This window comes from Heterodontus francisci, chromosome 10, assembly GCF_036365525.1.
Source record: "Heterodontus francisci isolate sHetFra1 chromosome 10, sHetFra1.hap1, whole genome shotgun sequence".
NCBI classification, from domain to species: Eukaryota; Metazoa; Chordata; class Chondrichthyes; order Heterodontiformes; family Heterodontidae; genus Heterodontus; species Heterodontus francisci.
This window is the reverse complement of record NC_090380.1, coordinates 11,665,574-11,688,658: the sequence shown is the minus strand read 5'-3', so window position 1 is coordinate 11,688,658 and position 23,085 is coordinate 11,665,574. Positions and strand designations below refer to the sequence as shown.

General features: G+C 43.6%; 1 protein-coding gene across 2 annotated transcripts in view; it reads right to left on the bottom strand.

Moving 5' to 3' along the window:
• Positions 1-23,085, bottom strand: part of pir (pirin) — a 192,073-nt gene that overhangs the window by 19,084 nt on the left and 149,904 nt on the right. For both annotated transcript variants that reach the window (XM_068039839.1, XM_068039838.1), the window contains exons 7-8: positions 9,059-9,103; positions 5,368-5,450 (exon numbers count right to left, since the gene is read on the bottom strand). In XM_068039839.1, the coding sequence (XP_067895940.1) occupies positions 5,368-5,450; positions 9,059-9,103 (128 nt within the window). The remainder of the gene's footprint in view (positions 1-5,367; positions 5,451-9,058; positions 9,104-23,085) is intronic.

Here is a 23,085-nt window from a genome sequence, read left to right as displayed (position 1 = left end):
GCATGCAATAGACAGAGCTAAGCGATCCCATAACCAACGGATCAGATCTAAGCTCTGCAGTCCTGCCTCATCCAGTTGTGAATGGTGGTGGACAATTAAATAACTAACTGGAGGAGGTGGCTCCACAAATATCCCCATCCTCAATGATGGGGGAGCCCAGCACATCAGTGCAAAAGATAAGGCTGAAGCATTTGCAACAATCTTCAGCCAGAAGTGCCGAGTTGATGATCCATCTCGGTGTCCACCTGAGGTCCCCAGCATCACAGATGCCACACTTCAGCTAATCCGATTCACTCCGCGTGATATCAAGAAATGACTGAAGGCACTGGATACTGCAAAGGCTATGGGCCCTGACAGTATTTCAGCAATAGTACTGAAGACCTGTGCTCCAGAACTAGCCGTGCCCCTACCCAAGCTGTTCCAGTACAGCTATAACACTGGCATCTACCCTACAATGTGGAAAATTGTCCAGCTAGTTCCTGTGCACAAAAAGCAGGACAAATCCAATCCGGCCAATTACCGCCCTATCAGTCTACTCTCAGACATCAGTAAAGTGATGGAAGGTGTCATCAACAGTGCTATCAAGCGGCAATTGCTCAGCAATAACCTGCTCACTGACACTCAGTTTGGGTTCCACCATGGCCACTCAGCTCCTGACCTCATTACAGCCTTAGTCCAAATATGGACAAAAGAGCTGAACTCCAGAATTGAGGTCAGAGTGACTACCCTTGACATCAAGACAGCATTTGACCGAGTATGGCATAAAGGAGCCCTAGCAAAACAATGGGAATCAGGGGGAAAACCCTCTGCTGGCTGGAGTCATACCTAGCGCAAAGGAAGATGGTTGTGGTTGTTGGAGATCAATAACTCAGTCCCATGACATCACTGCAGGAGTTCCTCAGGATAGTGTCCTAAGCACAACCATCTTCAGCTGCTTCATCAATGATCTCCCTCCATCATAAGGTCAGAAGTGGGGATGTCCACTGATGATTGCACAATGTTCAGTACCATTCACTACTCCTCAGATACTGAAGCAGCCCATGTCCATATGCAGCAAGACCTGGACAACATCCAGGCTTGGGTTGATTGGTGGCAAGTAACATTCACGCCACACAAGTGCCAGGCAATGACCATCTCAAACAAGAGAGAATCTAACCATCTTCCCTTGACATTTAAATGCATTACCATCGCTGAATCCCCCACTATCAACATCCGAGGGGCTACCATTGACCAGAAACTGAACTGGATCAGCTACATAAATACTGTGGCTACAAAAGCAGGTCAGAGGCTGGGAATTCTGTAGCAAGTCCTGTCTCCCCAAAGCCAGTCCACCATCTACAAGGCACAAGTCAGGAGTGTGATGGAATACTCTCCACTTGCCTGGATGGGTACAGCTCCAACAACACTCAAATAACTCAACACCAGAACAAAACAACCCACTTGATTTGCACACCTTCAACTACCTTCAACATTCACTCCCTTTACCACCGACGCACAGTAGCAGCAGTGTGTACCATCTACAAGATGCACTGCAGCAACTCACCAAGGCTCCTTCAACGGCACCTTCCAAACCTGCGACCTCTACCACCTAGAAGGACAAGAGCAGCAGATGCATGGAAACACCACCACCTGCAAGTTCCCCTCCAAGTCACACACCATCCTGACTTGGAACTATATCGCCGTTCCTTCACTGTCGCTGGGTCAAAATCCTGGAACTCCCTTCCTAACAGCACTGTTGGTATACCTACCCCACATGGACTGCAGCAGTTGAAGAATGCAGCTCACCACCACCTTCTCAAGGGAAATAAGGATGGGCAATAAATGCTGGCCCTGCCAGCGACGCCCACATCCCACGAACTAATCAAAAAAAGCTTTCAATCCGACAATATAATCAGAAAGTTTCTCACATTCACACGTGACGGCAAATGCTCCTTTTTCAATTGCTGGCTTGGGGATAGTGCACAGAGGCACCTTCTAAATGCTGGACCAAGCTGTGACCATACAATGTGTAAACTGAGCTCTATCTTCTCATAGTTAGGTAGCATGCAAGGAAATGCACTCTGCTCATAACTTTTACCACCAAGGACACAAGACATACATTGATAGAGCAACTTTCGTGGCTCCAAAAGTCTTTACAGCCAATGAAGTACTTTTTGAAGTGTAGTCATTCACTATTGTAATGTAGATAACGTGGTAGCCAAGTGCTGCACAGCAAGCACCCATGAGCATCACTGTGATACTGACCAGATCATCTATTTTTATTGATTGTGATGAATCCTCATGTCCAGACTGCATTCTGTGCAGCTGACCTGTTGGGTGCTATGACTTTGGATTCAAATTTTTTTGAGACAGACCCTGATTTGAAAATGCCTGCTGATGAAAAAGCTTCGATGTTCTGGGAGGTCGGAAGCAGGTTAACTAATTTTGATGTTATCTCACGTTATGTGTTTTTACTTATAACATACGAGACATATCTTTGGAAAGAAAGGGGATGTTGTATGATTGCTTTAAGAGTGATGTGCCTTTAAGATCTCAGTATGCTAATGAGCTACGTACCAGGATGTAGTCATGTGATGACAAGCCAGAGTCACTGCAACTGTAACACCCAGATGAAGGTTCTGTAAATAGTTTACTCTGTACCTCTTCATAATTTTAAAGACTTCAATTAGGTCACCACTCAGCCTTATCTTTCCTCGTGAAAACAGCCCCAGCCTGTTCAATCTTTCCTGATAGGTATAACCTCTCAGTTCTGTTATCATCCACTGTGCCGGGTAGGATATCTGGGATTTAGCAGGGATAAGACAGGATGCCTGCACAAGCCGGTCAGAGTGCTCCAGCACTGCTGATTGATATGGAGTTCTTACATAGACTTAGATATCATTTACAGCACAGAAACAGGCCATTCAACAGAATCAGTCCACGCCGGTGTTTATGCCTCACATGATCCTCCTCCCACTCTACTTTATCTCACCCTATCCACATACCCTTCTATTCCTTTCTCTCTCAAGTATTTATCTAGCTTCCCCATAAATGCTTTAATTTTGCCAAACTTTCATCGAGCCTGAAATGGTAGTTGAGGCAGAAACCCTCAACTCATTCAAAAGGAGTCTGGATATACACCTCAAGTGCCGTAATCTGCAGGGCTACGGACCAAATGCTGGAAGGTGGGATTAGAATCGGTGGATCGTTCTTCAGCCGGCACAGACACGATGGGCCAAGTGGCCTCTTTCTGTGCCTTAAACTTTTTATGATTCTACTGTATATAATCATTTAGCTGTGAATAAACCTGTTTGAGATCTTCAATGAACTGGACTCCACGTATCTCATTTATGTTGCAACAGGCAACATAAAGAACTCATTACAGAGGTCCTGTACAAGGTGGATGGGTTGCATCTGAACACAGCTGGGACCAATATCCTTGCAGGCAGATTAACTAGTGCTGTGGGGGAGGGTTTAAACTAATTTGGCAGGAGGCGTGGGCACCAAGATGTGGTATTACAAAGTAGGAACAAGATGCACAGAGGAATGGGAGAGAGTTGGAAATAATGCAGAAGTAGGTGGGATCATAGAAAATACAAAGGGGTCTACATTAGGTTTGGAGTGGGTATGTGTAAATTCGCAAAGTGTGATTAATAAGGTTGGTGAACAGCAGGCATAAACAGCAGTCTGAGAATATGTTGTAGTGACAATAACCAAGACCTGGCTCAAAAAAAGGGCCAGTATAGTATGCTTAACATTCCTGGGTACATGGTATTCAGGAAAGATAGGAAACAAAAAAAGGAGGGGTGGCAGTTTTGACTGAGGGAAATATCACAAGGCTAGAATGAGAGAGTGTCCTTGAGGGGTCAAAGACAGAATCTATTAGGTTGGAGGTAAGAAACAAAGTTGCTATTATGCTACTTAGTGTATTTCATAGGCGGGAAGGAGATAGAAGAGAAGATTAGCAAAGAAATTACTGAGAGGTGCATGAACCATTGAATAATGATAATGGAAGACTTCACCCTAATTTTGAATGGGGCAGTGATTGTGTTGAGGGCAGAGTACAGAAGGAACTTCTGAAGTGTGTTCACGAGAATCTTCTGGATCAGTATGTTTCCTGCCCAAAGAAGAATGAGGCATTGCTGGATTTTGTCCAGGGAAATGAAGTATAACGAGTGGAGAATGTTACAGTTGGACAGCATCTCAGGAATAGTGATTATCGTATTGTAAGGTTTAGATTAATTATGGAGAAGACCAAGGTGCAATCTGGAATAAAAGAGGAGGCCTCATTTCTGCCAATTGAGGAGGGATCTGGCCAGGGTAAATTGGAGTCAAAGACTGGCAAGAGAAATGTAATGGAGCAATGGACTTTAAAGAGGAGATGGTTAAGGTACAGCCTCGATAGATTCCCACAAGGGGAAAGAGAGCACAACTAAAGCCAGAGCTCTCTGGGTGATGAAAGAGATATTCAGCAAGATGAAGCAGAAAAAGGTTGTGTATAACAGATATCAGGTTGATAATACAAGTGAGAAACATAGAACATAGAAAGTTAACAGCACAGAAAGAGGTCACTTGGCCCAGGCTGAAGGTAGAAAGTTTAGAGGGGAAGTGAATAAGTGGGCAAAAAGAGAGTATGAGAATAGATGTACATTAATGTGACTTGCATTTGAAATTTTCAGATTATATGAAACTTGGAAGTGTAGTAAACACTGAGGAAGATAGTAATAGATTTGAAGAGGACATAGACAGACTGATGGAATGGGTGGACACATGGCAGATGAAATTCAATGCAGAAAAGTGTGAGGTGATACATTTTGGTAGGAAGAGCGAGGAGAGACAACACAAACTAAGTTATACAATTTTAAAGGGGTTTTAAGGACAGAGAGATCTGGGGATGTTTGTGCACAAATCTTTGAGAGTGGCAGGACAGGTTAACAAAGCAGTTAATAGAGCATATGGGATCCTGGGCTTTATAAATAGAGGCACACAGTACAACAGCCAGGAAGTTATGCTAAACCTGCATAGAGCACGAGTTCATCCCCAGCTATAATATTGTCTCCAGTTCTGGATATCACACTTTAGGAGCTGTAAAGCGCTTTGAGACGTCCAGTGGTTGTGAACTGTAAGTCTTTCTTTTAGTATTACGGTCAGGATTTGGAATGCACTGTCTGATAGAGCGGTGGATAGAGATTCAATCGCAGCCTTCAAAAGGGAATTGGATAAATCCTTGAAGGAGAAAAAAATTGCAGGGATATGGGGAAAGAGCAGTGGAATGGGACTAACTGGATCGCTTTTGGAAGGAGGCGCGCAGACCTGATGGGCCGAATGGCATCCTCCAGTGCTGTACTATTCTATGATTCTACATGAGGTTTATCTAAAATGGAATACCTTATTTTCCATTTGGATATTTTCTCCATCCTCAAATACAGCCATGTGGTGAGGCTCAATTCTTCTCTGGTCCTTATCGGGGCCTGTAAAATATTATCATTATTTTAAAAAAAAACACTAGGGTGTTGACAGAGACCCCCTTTTCCCTTCGCGAAACATTTTTTGACCAATCATTAAGTTCTCAAATCTCAGGTGAAGATAGTTAATTCTTACAAAAGATAAAGTGAAACAACTTAATTGCCTGAGAGTTAAGCTGCCAGAGCTGTGGCAGCAGAAAGTACAAGGAAAAGGTCATTTTATTATTTTTTCTTAACAACCCAATGTGGAAATGCACTGGATGAGAATGCATTGTATGTCACTAAAGAAGGAAGACAGCTTCTCAGTGATAAAGTTAACTCTGATCATTGGGGAAATCTGAATGGTCTGCACTAAAAATCAAAAAAGCACATGTAAAAGGTAATTTAGCCAGGATTTTCATTATTTGGCATTGGGAAACTTCTCAATGCTCAGTGTAGGAAACAATTATTCCTCATTTACTATAGCTATTCATAGCAGCCTGATGGAACACACAGGAGTGCTCAGATCAACTTTACTTCCTGCAGATTCCTGAAATTTCAGTCAATTGCATTGAAAACAGATTTTTGTGCTTGCTCAGAATCATGTGGTTGATGGCATGGTAACAACAGGACAAACCACAGCCAGGAAACAAACTTTCATAACAAGACAATTATATGCATCATCTGAATGATCTCATTTTAGTTCAATATAAATGAAGGAAAAAATGGCGGAATGTGGACAGTAGGCTGTACATGTTGGTATGATAATCAAGGTTGGGTTTCATTAATTTAAAATAAAAACTCTTCCCTTTCCTCTTCATTTTGGGCTCCTCACCACTTTGCATCTAAGGCTGGGTGCTTTGAACAACTCCACCAGTACCTTTACAAATAACCAACGGAACGCAATTCAAACAGGGTGAGACAGGCTCCACCTTAGATACAATGCCTGACTTTCATATCTTGCTACACGGTGCTGTTTAATAGCCTGGCTAAGATGTTGAAACTTATCCAATGGCGTCTGAGGAACAATCAGAACACGACAAGACAATCTCTTGTGGAGAGCATTGCTAATGGCTGGAAATATATTATGTTACCAATTCTTGTAATTTGCATTGAATTGCAATAAATCCACCTATATTTGGGCAGATGTATTAAATTCCTGACATGGACAGAGTGGATAGTCAGAAGCTTTTTCCCAGGGTGGAAGAGTCAGTTACTAGGGGACATAGGTTTAAGGTGAGAGGGGCAAAGTTTAGAGGGGATGTGCGAGGCAAGATCTTTACACAGAGGGTGGTGAGTGCCTGGAACTTGTTGCTGGGGGAAGTGGTGGAAGCAGGTACCATAGAAACGTTTAAGAGGCATCTTGACAAATACATGAATAGGATGGGAATAGAGGGTTACGGACCCCGGAGGTGCAGAAGGTTTTAGTTTAGGCAGGCATCAAGATCGGTGCAGGCTTGGAGGGCCGAATGGCCTGTTCCTGTGCTGTACTGTTCTTTGTTCTTTGTTCTTCCAGCAGAAAAATGTTGGAAGAAGCAGGTGATGAGCAAGCTAGTAGAGGAGTGTGGTGAAGCCAGTGCAACTCTAACCAGTAAACTAGGCTTCTTTCCCTTACCTGTAGCCTTTAACCTGACTCTATGTTACAGTTTTTCTGGATCACATTCGCAAGGGTAAGGCCATTGATCCTCTGAACTTTCATCTTCTATTCCTTCTAAGCACCCAAAATACCATCTTCCACATTCCTCCTCCTTGTCTTGCATTCTTAATATGTAAAAAGCAAGAACTAGAACATTGCTTCCTTGTCTACTCCATCTTTTGCAAGACCTCGAAATGGTGAGGCTCCATTATCTTTGTTCCCTTTCCTTTTACAGACAACAAATGTTTAAAGCCCACAATTTACATGACTTGTTCATTTTTCTTATCTTCGCTGCTGCTCTTTCCACTCTCAGTGATGGATCTTATTCAACTTGGTTTCTTAATTAAAGAACTGGGTTCTAATTGGCAATTGGTTAAGGGCAAAGTTTTGTCCACCTGTATTACTGGGCTATCTTGGGCATAATGAACATACTGCAAAGTCAGAAAAACAGTAAGACATGACAGCTTTCTTTCCCTTTTTTATTTTCATCCTTCAAACTGCAGCATCTAAAATGTGATGGGCATGCAGAAGATGCGATACCAATGAGTCTCCCATGGGTCCGAGAATACACTGATTTATAAGGATAATGATACTGATGGAACATAGAACATAGGCTACAGAATGTATTTGCTCTGAATTCTTGAAATAAATGATGGGTTCACTTTGAGGTCAGTTTGCAATGAGAACCCTGGCTTCCTTTGATTGAAAGATCAATTAGGTTGTTGGAATTCTGAGCGCTCTCTTTGGGAGTGGGATCTGAAACATAAGACCTGATTTTACTAGTAAGAAAGAGAGCTAAGTACAGGAAACAGAAGTGTAAATTATCTGAATAGCGGGAATCATTGTTTTAAAAAAAGAAACTTTCCAACATTTCCACACCTTACTCACTTTTTTTTTCTCGTTTGTTTTGTTTTATTGGTCTGCTGCAGCTCTGCAACAAGTCTAGGCATGAATACACAGGTGATCAAATACACTATCTGATCAAATAGGGTAGAATATATTTTGAGTGATTATAATCAATTTAACTGTGATTAACACAGAAGGTGAAAGAGTGACAAAGGTGTGACTGAAAATATGACAAAAAGTATGATGGGAGGGTGACCAAAAATGTGAGAGAAGAGTAACTGAAATTGTGATAGAAAATGATAGAAGAGTGTGATAGTCAGCATACACTTTATAAAAGCCCATAACTCTGTTTCTATATCTGTCTGGGATTTGGATGGAAAAGTTTTTGATAAATTAATTTAAATCAATGAAGGTGCTAATCTAAGACAATGATATATTTTCTCTGGTTAGTATCCAAAATATTTCCTATTTCAGGAAGATTTGCAAGTCTATGTGGAAAACACAGAAGCGCTCTAGGTCTTTAGTGGAAAGTTCGAATTTGACAACACTGGACACTAGTCATTAGCAATTTACCCCAATGCCAGTTGAAGGATTGTCTTGACATGAAATTAGCCTCATTTAGACTTTTGTACATGGAGAAGCATAAGGGTGGGGCCAGTATTGGATCACTACCTGGCAACATTGTGCCAAGACATATTGTTCTAATTGATTATGTTTTGATTCATGATGAACTTGTAAAAACAATGTTAAGTTTAACAACAAAGCTTCATTTGACAGTTTGTTTTTTCTTTCAAATGACACAGAACAATCTCAATTATAAGAGGGTACTTAAACACAATTGACAGGGAGAGAAAGAAAATACAATCAGTGTGGTATTGAACGTACATGTTGTTGTGTACGCTAATGAGCTGAGTACCAGGATGCAGTCATGTGACTACATGCCAGTCTTACTCTGTGACTGTAACACCAAGAGGCAAGTCCTGTAAATAGATAACTCTATACTGTATATACTTGTTAGCTGTTAATAAACTTGTTTGAGATCTTCAATCAACTGAACTCCATGCATCTCATTTATGTTGCACCAGACATTACACACGCAAGAGAAACAACATTTGCAGAGATTATACAAAGCGAATAAAAAGATTATACAAACCCAAATGGACAGATCCTGCGAGGGTATAAATAAAAGCGGTCCAGCCTGAAAGAGGAAGGAAAAGACATTAAATTATACTGTGACTGAATTGAGGTCTATAAATATCAGTTTTTAAATGTAATACTGGGATGCATTGCTTAAGTATTCCAGGCAGATTCTTTCATCAGAAGTAAAAATGAAGGTCAGAACAGTAAATTGTGCAATGATTCTGGAGACAAAAATAGTCTCCTGAAGTATGTGTACTAGCCATCATTCCAAACCACAGAACTATCTTGCTTGACATCTTATTATGCAAAGAGGGCTAACACTTTGGTAAGTCATTCCGGAAAACAACTCATTGCCACAAATCTCTTCTGGAAACGGAAAGCTGAATAATCATACATCATGTTGTCCAGCTCGGAAGAGAAGGCAGGCAAATGAATTCAACTTTTCCCTGAGTTAAGCTTCTGGTAATCCTGCGACTTTTCCTACAACAGTTAACATTGCCTAAGATTTAAACTAAGTTCACACTGGGATACGCATGGTGTGACCATCCCATAAACAGGAAACACGTCATGGCACTGTTTTTATACAATATTTATCCAATGGAGAGAAAAATCTTCATTAACTTTAGCAGCATCTTTTTTTTGAATGGTTTGGTTTAAAATGAGAGCACAAATAGCATAATTATGGGAAGTGGCTTATAGAAAACAGTGAGTTTGCTGAAAACACAGCTGAAGCTAAAGCATCACTAGGGTTGATGACTAAAAAAACATAAGAAAACATTCAATGAGAAAAGGTCAACCAGCCCAACAAACACACTTCTCCCACAAGCATGATGCAATCTACACCATCATCAGAACAGTGTGATGTTCATACATTTGCATGTCCATTTGTGCTAAAAACATAACTAAAAAGGGATCTAGCCCAGGTGGATTGGATTCAAAGATTTAGGGGTAAAATAGTAAATGAGCAATGGGAGGCCTTCAATGATGACATAGTTCGGGTACAGAGAGACACATTCCCATTAGGGATAAAGGAGGGCATCCAAAGCTAGAGTTCCCTGCATGACAAACGATATAGAGATTAAAATGAAGCAGACAAAGGAGGTTTATGACAATTGTAAGGTTCACAGGATAGTAGGAATTATTCAGAATTCAGATGGTGCGGAGGAGAATTGGTAAAGGAAATAAGAGGGGCAAAGAGAATGTATGAGGAAAGACGGGCTGCATTTTATGGGCTCCACTGAGGCGGGTTCGAAGGCGGTGGGGGGGAGGTCCACAGAATTGCAACGGGAGGCTGGGGCGGTAGGCCCATTACCACCCCATCGCCAAGCGAGTTTGCTGGAGGCGGGATAGGCCAATGACGGCCTTTCCGCCAAGTGGCCAATTGAAGCCCTTAAACAGCCTATTAACGCCACCTAAGGGCCTCTTCACCCCACCGCTGGCATTGAACCTGTGGAGTGTGGGGTGCCTCCGCCATGTAGGGAGGGTGCCTTGTAAGACGAAGTGCCCTCCTTGCAGGCTTGGGTGGGATCTCTCCTCCAAGGGTAATCTGTGGCACACAGACGGCCCCCGCCAGTAAAACCTCCACCTCCATGGACATCCTTCCCCCTGGACTTCACACCCACTCCCTCAACTCCCTCACTGGGGCCTTCCAGACTGGCCCTGGAGACCTCACCTCACTTACCTGAGGCCCGGTGTTCCAGAGCTGGGCAATACTGGCAGTGGCCACCGCTCCCGGTGGAGCTGCCGATACTCTTGAGATGCCGGCAGCTCTTAGAGCCAGGACCCCCATCGTTAAAGGGACAAAGATCCCAGAGCCAGAAATTTCGCTTCTGGGACAACGGAGGAATCACACTGGGAGAGCTCAAAAAGGCAGAGGCGGAATTCCCGTCGCCTTTTCGACCCAGCGCTGGGAATCCCACTGGATGCACAAAATCCAGCCCAATAAGTGGGTAACATGAATGGAAACACCAAAGTTTTTTGTAAACATATACATCGTAAACATGCAGTCAAAGTAAGGTTGGGGCTGATCAGAGACCAAAAAGGAGATCTTCTTGTGCAGGCAGAATACATGGTGTGGGACTAAATGAATACAAAAGCCAAGTACTGCAGATGTCGGAAATCTGAAATGAAAACAGAAAATGCTGGAAATACTCAGCAGGTCTGGCACATCTGTGGAGAGAGAAGCAAAGTTAACATTTCAGGTCAATGCCCTTTCATCAGAACTGGGAAAAGTTAGAAAAGAAATAGGTTTTAACCAGGTGAAATGGGGGAGGGTGAAAAAGGAACAAAAGGGAAGGTCAGTGATAGGGTGGAAGACAGGAGAGATTAAATGACAAGAGGGTTGGTGGTGCAGGCCCAAAGGGAGTGGTAATGGGAATAGTAAAGAAACCAAAAAGGTATGTCTCGATGAGGTGTGACTGGCAGAATGATGAACAGCTGCCAGTCAAAAGCCAAAACAAGAGACAAACAAGAGTAAAATCAAAACCTGCAAAGAAAATGGAAACAAAATGGGAGCAGAGATTACAGTCTGAAATTGTTGAGCTCAATGTTGAGTCCAGAAGGCTGTAAAGTGCCTAATCAAAAGATAGGGTGCAACCCGGTCGCTAGAGCTGTGAGGCTGTGGTGCTAACCACTGCGCCGCCCATGTCCCAGAGTAGAATAGTCAGACGCCACGTATAGTCTCCAGGTGAATTCGACAAGTCAGTCTTGAATAGATAGGCAATCAAAGTATTTCAGCTACAGCCGGCATCACATAATTCTTTCAATGAGGAGCACAGAAATAGATTTACTTGGATTTTCAAACTGGCAGTTCTTCAGCAGAAACTTCACTGAGAATTCCAGCAAACACAAACAGGCAATAGAAAGAGTTACTTCTGTAGCAGAGACTTCTTAGAGTTTTGAAGTAAAACAGAATTTACTACCTCCAACAATGAAAATGTTCTTTCCAGGATTTTTTCCCTTCTTAGGCAAATACAGTCTGAGCTCAATGTAGATTTTCTCTGCTGAGATGTAGACAGCTTCTTTTTGGTAAGCACACTTTATTGGATTCTGGTCCAGACTGGTTTCGGCCAGTCCCTGCACACAGTCAAATTGAAACATTACAGCACATCTCTGCTGTTACCTAGGGAACAGGCTGGCTGTGGCACTGTTCTCAAAGAATCTAAAAGATTTCTCTCTCTGTCTTAAAGGTACGCTGTTTTTAGACAGTGTTAAAGGCCCACAGTTTAAAACAGAGGAGGAAAAATAGTTCCATGACAGTATATGGACTTCCAAATGTGTCTGATAAAGTCCCACATAATAGACCTGTTCGCAAAATTGAAGCCCATGGGATTAAAGGGGCAGTAGCAGCGAGGATATGATACTAGCTAAGGAGCAGAGAGCGGTGGTGGAGGATTGATTTTCAGATCGGAGGTAAGTAAGGAGAGGTGATCTTGTAGCTTGTGTGGACAAGAATGGGGACTGCAAGGAGGATGAGCAAACTGACCAAAGCACCATACTACGGGGGCCATTCAAGTGTGGGGAGTTGAAAGGAATGTAGTTGTAGTCGGAAAAAGTATAGTTAGGGGGATAGATACTGTTCTTTGCAACTGAGAGCATGAGTCCCAAAGCCCCAAAGGCTATGTAGCCTGCCCGGTGCCAGGTAAAGGACATCTCCTTGGGGTTGGAAAGGAACTTGGAGTGGGAGGGGAAGGATCCAGTTTTTTAAAAATATTCATTTATGGGATGAGGGCACCGCTGGCAAGGCCAACATTTATTGCCCATCTCTAATTGCCCTTGAGAAGGTGGTGGTGAGCTGCCTTCTTGAACCACTGCAGTCCATGTGGGGTAGGTACACACACAGTGCTGTTAGGAAGGGAGTTCCAGGATTTTGACCCAGCGACAGTGAAGGAACGGTGATATATGTCCAAGTCAAGATGGTGTGTGACTTGAAGGGGATCTTGCAGGTGGTGATGTTCCCATGTATTTGCTGCCCTTGTCCTTCTAGGTGATAGAGGTCGTGGGTTTGGAAGGTGCTGTCTAAGGAGCCTTGGTGAGTTGCTGCAGTGCATCTTGTAGATGGTACACACTGGACTGCGTGGTGATCACGCCTAACAATATTGTCATGGACAGAAGCATCTGCAGCAGGCAGATTGGTGAGGACGAGGTCAAGTATGTTTTTCCCTCTTGTTGGTTCCCTCACCACCTGCTGCATACCCAGTCTCGCAGCTACGTCCTTTAGGACTCGGCCAGCTCGGTCAGTAGTGGTGCTACCGAGCCACTCTTGGTGATGGATATTGAAGTCCCTCACCCAGAGTACATTCTGTGCCCTTGCCACCCTCAGTGCTTCCTCCAAGTGCTATTCAACATGAAGGAGTACTGACTCATCAGCTGAGGGAGGGCGGTAGGTGGTAATCAGCAGGAGGTTTCCTTGTCCAAGTTTGACCTGATGCCCCAAGACTTCATGGGGTCCAGAGTCGTTGTTGAGGACTCCCAGGGCAACTCCCTCCCGACTGTACACCACTGTGCCGCTACCTCAGCTGGATCTGTCCTGCTGGTGGGACAGGACATACCCGGGATGGTGATGACAGTGTCTGGGACATTGTCTGTAAGGTATGATTCCGTGAGTATGACTATGTCAGGCTGTTGCTTGACTAGTCTGTGGGACAGCTCTCCCAATTTTGGCACAAGCCCCCGGATGTTAGTAAGGAGGACTTTGCAGGGTCGACAGGGCTGGGTTTACCGTTGTCGTTTCCGATGCCTAAGTCGATGTCGGGCGGTTCGTCCGGTTTCATTCTTTTTTTATGACTTCGTAGTGGTTAGATACAACTGAGTGACTTGCTAGGCCATTTCAGAGGGCATGTAAGAGACAACCACATTGCTGTGGGTCTGGAGTCACATGTAAGCCAGACCAGGTAAGGAGAGCAGATTTCCTTCCCTAAAGAACACCAGTAAACCAGATGGGTTTTTACAACAATCGACAATGGTTTCATGGCCATCATTAGACCAGCTTTTAATTCCAGATTTATTAATTGAATTCAAATTCCACCTTCTGCTGTGGTGGGATTTTTAACCCATGTGCCCAGAGCAATACCCTGGGTCTCTGGATTACTAGTCCAGTGACAATACCACTACGCCAACGCCTCCCAATTATGATGAACGTGCGTACCAGCAACATAGGTAGGTTCTGCTGAGGGGGTATGAGCAGCTAATGGCTAAATTAAAAATCAGAACCACAAAGTTAATAATCTCTGGATTATTACACATAGCAATATAGAAACAGAGGAGCAGGAGCAGGCCATTCAGCCCATCAAACATGCTCCAACATTCAACTAGATCATGGCTGATCATCTACGTTAATGCCACTTTCTCGTGCTATCCCTATATCCCCTGATGTCAATCCAGATATCTATCGATTTCTGCCTCAATTACTGAGCTTCCACAGTGGGGGAGAGAATTCCACAGATTCACCACCCCATGAATCAAGAAATTCCTCCTCATCTCAGTCTTAAATGGCTTACCCCTGATTCTGAGATGATATTGGGGACGGTTTAAACAGGTTTGGCAGGGGGATGGAGACCTGAGGGTAGACTCAGCTGGGACAAAATCAGAAATTAAAAGGAGCCTTGGTGCGTTGCTCCAGTGCATCTTGTAGATGGTACACACTGCTGCCACTGTGTGTCAGTGGTAGAGGGAGTGAATGGTTGTAGATGGGGTGCCAATCAAGCGGGCTGCTTTGTCCTGGATGGTGTCGAGCTTCTTGAGTGTTGTTGGAGCTGCACCCATCCAGGCAAGTGGAGAGTATTCCATCACATTCCTGACTTGTGCCTTGTAGATGGAGGACAGGCTTTGGGGAGTCAGGAGGTGAGTTCCTCACCGCAGGATTCCTAGCCTCTGACCTGCTCTTGTAGCCACGGTATTTATATGGCTACTCCAATTCAGTTTCTGGGAGTATACTATAGATCCCCAATCAGTCAGAGGGAGATAGAAGAGCAGATATGTAGGCAAATCTCTGAAAAGTGCAAGAACAATGGGGCAGTAATAGTGTGGGATTTTAACTACCCCGATATTAACTGGGATAGTTTTAGTGTGAAAGGAATTGAGGGAGCAGAATTTATGAGGTGCATTCAAGAGAACATTTTGTCCAGTATGTAGCAAGTCCAACAAGAGAGGGCACAGTTTTAGAATTAGTTTTTGGAAATGAAGATGGGCAGGTGGAAGGAGTGGCAGTGGGAGAGCATTCTGGTGGTAGTGATCAGAATTCAGTCAGTTTTAACATAATTATGGAAAAGGATAGAGATGGAACAGGAGTTCGAGTTCTCAATTGGGGAAAGGCCAATTTTACTAAACTGAGGATTGATTTAGTGAAAGTGTCATAGAGTCGTAGAGTCGTAGAGCACAGAAACAGGCCCTTCGGCCCACCGCGTCCATGCCGACCATAACGCCTATTATACTAATCCCACCTGCCTGCATTAATTCCATATCCCTCTATGCCTTGCTCTTTCAAGTACCTGTCCAGATGCCTCTTAAATGTCGCTACTGTTCCTGCCTCCACCACCTCCTCAGGCAGCTCATTCCAGATACCCACTATTCTTTATGTGAAAAATTTACCACTGTGATCCCCTTTAAACCTCCTCCCTCTCACCTTAAATCTATGCCCGCTAGTTTTAGTCAGCCCTACTATGGGAAACAGACTCTGGTTATCTACCCTATCTATGCCAGTCATAATTTTATATACCTCTATCATGTCCCCTCTCAGCCTCCTTCGCTCCAGGGAAAACAGACCCAGCCTATCCAATCTCTCTTTATAACTCAAGCCCTCCAAACCAGGCAACATCCTTGTGAATCGTTTCTGCACCCTCTCTAGCTTAATCACATCTTTCCTGTAGTGCGGTGACCAGAACTGCACACAGTACTCCAAATGCGGCTTAACCAACGTTACGTACAACTGTAACATGATGTCCCAACTCTTGTACTCAGTGCCTCGGCCGATGAAGGCAAGCATGCCATATGCCTTCTTCACCACCCTGTCTACTGTGGACTGGAAACAGCTACTTGAAAGTAAGTCAGTGTCAGAACAGTCGGAGGAATTCAAAGGGGAGATTCAACGGGTTCAGGGTAGACATGTTCTCAGAAAGAAAAAGAATGTGGCGGCCAAATCTAGAGCCCCACGGATGTCAAGGAGACTACAGGGTAAGACAAGGCAGAAAAGGAAAGCTTATGTCTGACACCGAGAACTCAATACTACAGAAAGCTGAGAGGAGTATAGAAAGTGGAGGGGTGAAATCAAAAAAGGAAATTAGGAAAGCAAAGAGAGGCCATGAAAGAATATTGGCAAGCAAAATCAAGGTGAACCCAAAGATGTTTCATCAATACATTAAGAGTAAGAGGCTAATTAAGGAGCGAATAGGGTCCATAAAAGACCAAAAAGGTAAGCTATGTGTATGGGCGGAAGATGTTGGTATTGTTCTTAATGAATACTTTGCGTCTGTCTTCACAAAAGAGGGGGACAACGCAGATATTGTAGTTAAGGAGAAAGAGTGTGAAGTACTGGATGTGATAAACATAGGGAGAGAGGAAGTATTAATGGGATTAGCATCCTTGAAAGTTGATAAATTACCAGGGCCAGATGAAATGTATCCTAGCCTGTTAAAATAAGCAAAAGAGGAAAGAGCAGAGGATCTGACCATCATTTTCCAGTCCTCACTGGATACAGGTGAGGTGCTGGAGGATTGGAGAATTGCTAGCATTGCACCTCTGTTTAAAAAGGGAGCCAAGGATAGACAGAACAATTACAGGCCAGTCAGTCTAACCTCAGTAGTGGGCAAATTATTGGAACCTATTCTGAGAGACAGGATAAACTGTCACTTAGAAAGGCAAAGGTTAATCAAGCATAGTCAGCATGGATTTGTTAAGGGAAGATCTTGTTTGACTAAATTGATTGAATTTTTTGAAGATGTAACAAGAAAGACAGATGAGGGTAGTGCAGTTGATGTTGGCTACATGGATTTTAGCAAGGCTTTTGACAAGGTCTCACATGGCAGACTGGTTAAAAAAATAAAATCCCATGGGATCCAGGGAAATGCAGCAAGGTGGATACAAAATTGGTTTAGTGGCAGGAAACAAAGGGTAATTGTTGATGGCTGTTTTAGCAACTGGAGGGTTGATTCTACTGGGGTTGTGCAGGGCTCAGTACAGGGTCCCCTACTTTTTGTGGTGTATATTAACAATTTGGACGTAAACATAGGGGGCATGATCAAAACGTTTGTGGACGACACAAAGATTGGCTGTGTGGTAGATAGCGAGGAGGATAGCTGTAGGCTGCAGGAAAATATTGACGGTCTGGTCAGATGGGCAGAAAAGTGGAAAATGGAATTCGACCTGGAGAAATGGGAGGTGATGTATTTGGGGAGGTCAAACAAGGCAAAGGAATACGCGATTAATGGGAAAATACTGAGAAGTGTAGAGGAAGTGAGGGACCTTGGAGTGAATGTCCACAGATCCCTGAAGGTAGCAGGACAGGTCGATAAGGTGGTTAAGAAGGCATATGGAATCCTTTCCTTTATTAGCCGAGGTATAGAATATAAGACGTTATGCTGGAACTGTATAACTCATTATTAAGGCCACAACTTGAGTACTGTGTGCAGTTCTGGTGACCTCATTACTGAAAGGATGCAATTGCACTAGAAAGGATACCAAAGTGATTGATGAGGATGTTGCCAGGACTGGAAAAATGCAGCTATCAGGAAAGATTGAATAGGCTGGGGTTGTTCTCCTTGGAACAGAGAAGGCTGAGGGGAGATCTGATTGAAATGTACAAAATTTTGAGGGGCCTGGATAGAGTGGAGGTGAAGGGTCTATTCACCTTAGCAGAGAGGTCAGTGACAGGGGGGCACAGATTTAAAGTGATTGGTAGAAAAATTAGAGTGGAGGTGAGGAAAAACTTTTTCACCCAGAGGGTGGTGATGTTCTGGAACTCACTGTTGAGACAGAGACCCTCGACTCATTCAAAAGGAGTCTGGATATGCACCTCAAGTGCTGTAACCTACATGGCTATGGACCAAATGCTGGAAGGTGGGATTAGAATAGGTGGATCGCTTTTTGGTCAGCACAGACACGATGGGCCAAGTGGCCTCTTTCTGTGCCTTAAACTTTCTTTCTCTGATTCTATGTCCCCTGGTTCTAGACTCACCAGCCAGGGGAAATATCCTATCCACATCAATCATATCATGCCCTGTAAGAATTTTGTAAGTTTCAATGAGATCACCTCTCATTCTTTGAAACTCTGGAGAATACAAGCCCAGTTTCCTCAATCTCTCCTCATAAGACAATCCCACCATCTCAAGGATTACTCCGGTGAACCTCCATTGCATTCCTTCTATGGTAAGTATATCCTTCCTTAGGTAAGGCGACCAAAACTGTACACAATACTCCAGGTGCGGTCTCACCAAGTCTCTATACAATTGCAGCAAGACTTCTTTACTCCTATTTTCAAATCCCCTTGCAATGAAGGCCATTTGCCTTCCTAATTGCCTGCTGCACCTGCATGCTAACTTTTAATGACTTGTGAACAAGGACACCTCGGGCCCCTTTGGACATCAACATTTCCCAACCTCTCACCATTTAAGAAATACTCTGTCTTTCTGTTTTTTCTACCAAAGTGGATCACTTCATGCTTATTCACATTATATTCCATTTGCCATGTTCTTGTTCAGTCACTTAGCCTGTCCGAGTTCCCGTATAGCCTCCTTGTATCCTCCTCATAACTCACATTCTGACCTAGTTTCGTGTCATCTGCAAAGTTGGAAATCTTACATTTAACCCCCACATCCAAATCATTGATATAGATTATAAACAGCTGTGGCCCCAGCACTGATCCTTGTGGTACCCCCACTCGTAACAGCCTGTCATCCGAGAATGACCTGTTTATTCCTACTCTCTGTTTTCTGTCTGGTAACCTATTCTCAATCCATACCAGTATATTACCCCCAATCCCATGTGCTCTAATTTTGTTTACTAACCGCCTGTGTGGGACCTTATCAAAAGCCTTCTGAAAATCCAATGCACCACATCCACTCGTTCTCCATTATCTATGCTACAAGTAACATCCTCAAAAAACTCCATCAGGTTCGTCAAACATGATTTCCCTTTCATAAATCCATGTTGACTCTGCCTAATCATACCATTATTTTCTAAGTACCTAGTTATCACATCCTTTATAATAGATTCTAACATTTTCCCTACTACTGACTGCAAACTAACAGGTATGTAGTTCCCCGTTTTCTCTCTCCTTCCTTTCTTAAATAGTGGGGTTACATTTGCTTCTTTCCAGTCTGCAGGAACCTTTGCAGAATCTATAAAATGTTGAAAGATAACAACCAACAAATCCATTATCTCTATAGCCAGCTCCTTCAACACTCTGGATGGAGCTCATCTGGTCCAGGGGATTTATCAACTTTCAATTTCGTTAATTTATTGAGTACTACCTCTTTATTAATACAAATTTCTTTCAGTTCCTCATTTTCACAAGTCCCTTGGTTCCCTCGTATTTCTGGGATATTTTCTATATCTCCCTCCATGAAGGCATACATAAGGTAATCATTTAGTTTCTTTGCCATTTCCGTATTCTCCATTATAAATTCTCCAGTCTCCACCTGTAATGGACCCACATTTGTCCTTCATACCCGAGCCACAAGCGAATTGGTGTAGGGTAAATAAGATCAGAGAGTTGAATACAATAGTTCAAAGATTGGTGGAGGCCAAATGGCTTTTGATTCATGGGGCACTGACACCAGCACTGGGGAAAGAGGGAGCTGTAGCATTGGGATGGCCTTCACGTGAACCACGCTAGGGCTAGATTCCTGGTGAATTGTATAAGTAGGGCTGTAAAGATGGCTTTAAACTAAATAGTGGGGGGAGGGTTCATATAAGTGGAAATTTAGAAAGTTAATGAGAAAGGACATGACAATGGTTCAGAGTAGTGGTATGGTTAATGATAACCAGAGTGTGGCAAGAAGGGACAGAGTGTACAAACATAGCGCACCGGCAAATAAGGTCAGAGTAGGGAAAAATGGTAAGAAGAGATTCCAGAGAATACAGGCCCAGTTTACTTAGCCTCTCATCATAGGACAACCCCCTCATCCCAGGGACCAAACTAGTGAACCTTTGCTGCACTGCCTCCAATGCAAGCATATCTTTTCTTAAATGTGGAGACCAAAACTGCACACAGTGCTCCAGATGTGGTCTCACCAAAACCCCGTACTATTGTAGCAATACTCCCTTATTCCTGTACTCCAATCCCCTTGCAATAAAGGCCAACATGCCATTTGCCTTCCTCATAGCTTGCTGTACTTGCATGTTAACTTTCTGCATTCCTTGTACAAGCACACTCAAGTCTCTTTGAACATCGGTACTCCATTTGCCATCTTGTTACCCACTCACTTAACCTGTCTATATCTCTTTGCAGCCTCTTTGTGTCCTCCCCATAGCTAACCTTTCCACCTACCTTTGTATCATAAGCAAACTTAGATACATGACTCTCTGTCTCTTCATCTAAGTCATTAATATAGATTGTAAATGGCTAAGGCCCCAGCACTGATTCTTGCGGCACTCCACTATTTACTGACTGCCAACTTACACCCACTCTTTGCTTCCTGTCTGTTAACGTATCATCTATCCATGCTAATATGTTAGCCCCAACTCACACGCAGCTTTCACAGTGCGGACTGCGACACCGACCACTCATTGGTTCAAGAGTTCACCTACCTAGGCTCAACTATCACCAGTAACCTGTCTCTAGATGCAGAAATCAACAAGCGCATGGGAAAGGCTTCCACTGCTATGTCCAGACTGGCCAAGAGAGTGTGGGAAAATGGCGCACTGACACGGAACACAAAAGTCTGAGTGTATCAGGCCTGTGTCCTCAGTACCTTGCTCTATGGCAGCGAGGCCTGGACAACGTATGTCAGCCAAGAGCAACGTCTCAATTCATTCCATCTTCGCTGCCTCCGGAGAATACTTGGCATCAGGTGGCAGGACCGTATCTCCAACACAGAAGTCCTTGAGGCGGCCAACATCCCCAGCTTGTACACGCTACTGAGTCAGCGGCGCTTGAGATGGCTTGGCCATGTGAGCCACATGGAAGATGGCAGGATCCCCAAAGACACATTGTACAGCGAGCTCGCCACTGGTATCAGACCCACCGGCCGTCCATGTCTCCGCTTTAAAGACGTCTGCAAACGCGACATGAAATCCTGTGACATTGATCACAAGTCGTTGGAGTCAGTTGCCAGTGTTCGCCAGAGCTGGCGGGCAGCCATAAAGACGGGGCTAAATTGTGGCGAGTCGAAGAGACTTAGTAGTTGGCTGGAAAAAAGACAGAGGCGCAAGGGGAGAGCCAACTGTGCAACAGCCCCGACAAACAAATTTCTCTGCAGCACCTGTGGAAGAGCCTGTCACTCTAGAATTGGCCTTTATAGCCACTCCAGGCACTGCTTCACAAACTACTGACCACCTCCAGGCGCGTATCCATTGTCTCTCGAGATAAGGAGGCCAAAGAAGAAGAAGAAACTACATAAATCCTGATCTTGTCTATTAACCTTTTGTTGGCACCTAATTGAATGCCTTTTGAAAATCCAGGTATACTACATCTACTGGTTCCCCTTTATCTACTCTAATAAATTTGTTTAACAGGATTTTACTTTGGAACAAGTCAACGTGGCTTTGCTAATCATACTGTGCTTTTCTATGTGCATTGTTAAGACTGCCTTAAAAATAGATTCCAGCATTTTCCCAACGCCTGATGTTAGACTAACTGGCCTGTGGTTCCTGAAGATTGGAAGGTAGCAAATGTAACCCCACTATTTAAGAAAAGAAGGAGTGAGAAAACAGGGAACTACAAACCTGACAGGAGTTGGGAAAATGCTAGAATCTATTATAAAGGATGTGATAACTGGACACTTAGAAAATAATGGTAGGATTGGGCAGAGTCCAACATGGATCTATGAATGGGAAACAATGTTTGACAAACCGGTTAGAGTTTTTTGAGGATGTAACTAGCAGAATAGATAAGGGGGAACCAGTGTTTGTGGTGTATTTGGATTTTCAGAAGCTTTTGATAAGGCCCCAGAAAGGAGGTTAGTGAGCAAAATTAGAGCACATGGGACTGGGGTAATATACTGGGATGGATTGAGAATTGGTTAACGAACAGATAACAGAGAGTAGGAATAAACAGGTCATTCTCAGGTTGGCAGGCTGTGACTAGTGGGGTACTGCAAGGATCAGTGCTTGGGCTCCAGCTATTCACAATCTAGATCAATGATTTGGATGTGGGGACCAAATGTAGTATTTCCAATTTGTGTTGATGCAAAACTAAGTGGGAATGTGAGTTATGAGGAGGATGCAAAGAGACTTCAAAGTGACTTAGACAGGCTAAGTGAGTGGGCAAGAACATGGCAAATGGAATATAATGTGGAAAAATACTTTGGTGGAAAGACAGAAATGCAGAATATTCATTAAATGGTGAGAGATTGGGAAGTGTTGATGTCCAAAGGGACCTGGGTGTCCTTGTTCGTAAGTCACTGAAAGCGAGCATACAGGTGCAGCAAGCAATTAGGAAGGCAAATGGTATGTTGGACTTTATTGCACGAGGATTTGAGTACAGGAGTAAAGAAGTCTTGCTGCAATTGGTGAGCCTTGGTGAGATCGCACCTGGAGTATTGTGTACAGTGTTGGTTTCCTTACTTAAAGAAGGATATACCTACCATAACAGGAGTGCAACAAAGGTTCACCAGACTGATCCCTGGGATGGCAGGATTGTCTTATGAGGAGAGATTGCGGAGACTAGGCCTGTATTCTCTAGAGTTTATAAGAATGAGAGGTGATCTCGTTGAAGCATACAAAATTCTAATGGGGTGTGATAGGGCAGATGCAGTAAGCATGTTTCCCTTGGTTGGTAGGTCTAGAACCAGGGGACACAGTCTCAGAAAAAGAGGTAGTCCATTTAGGATTGAGATGTGGAGGAATTTCTTTACTCAGAGGATGGTGAATCTTTGGAATTCTTTA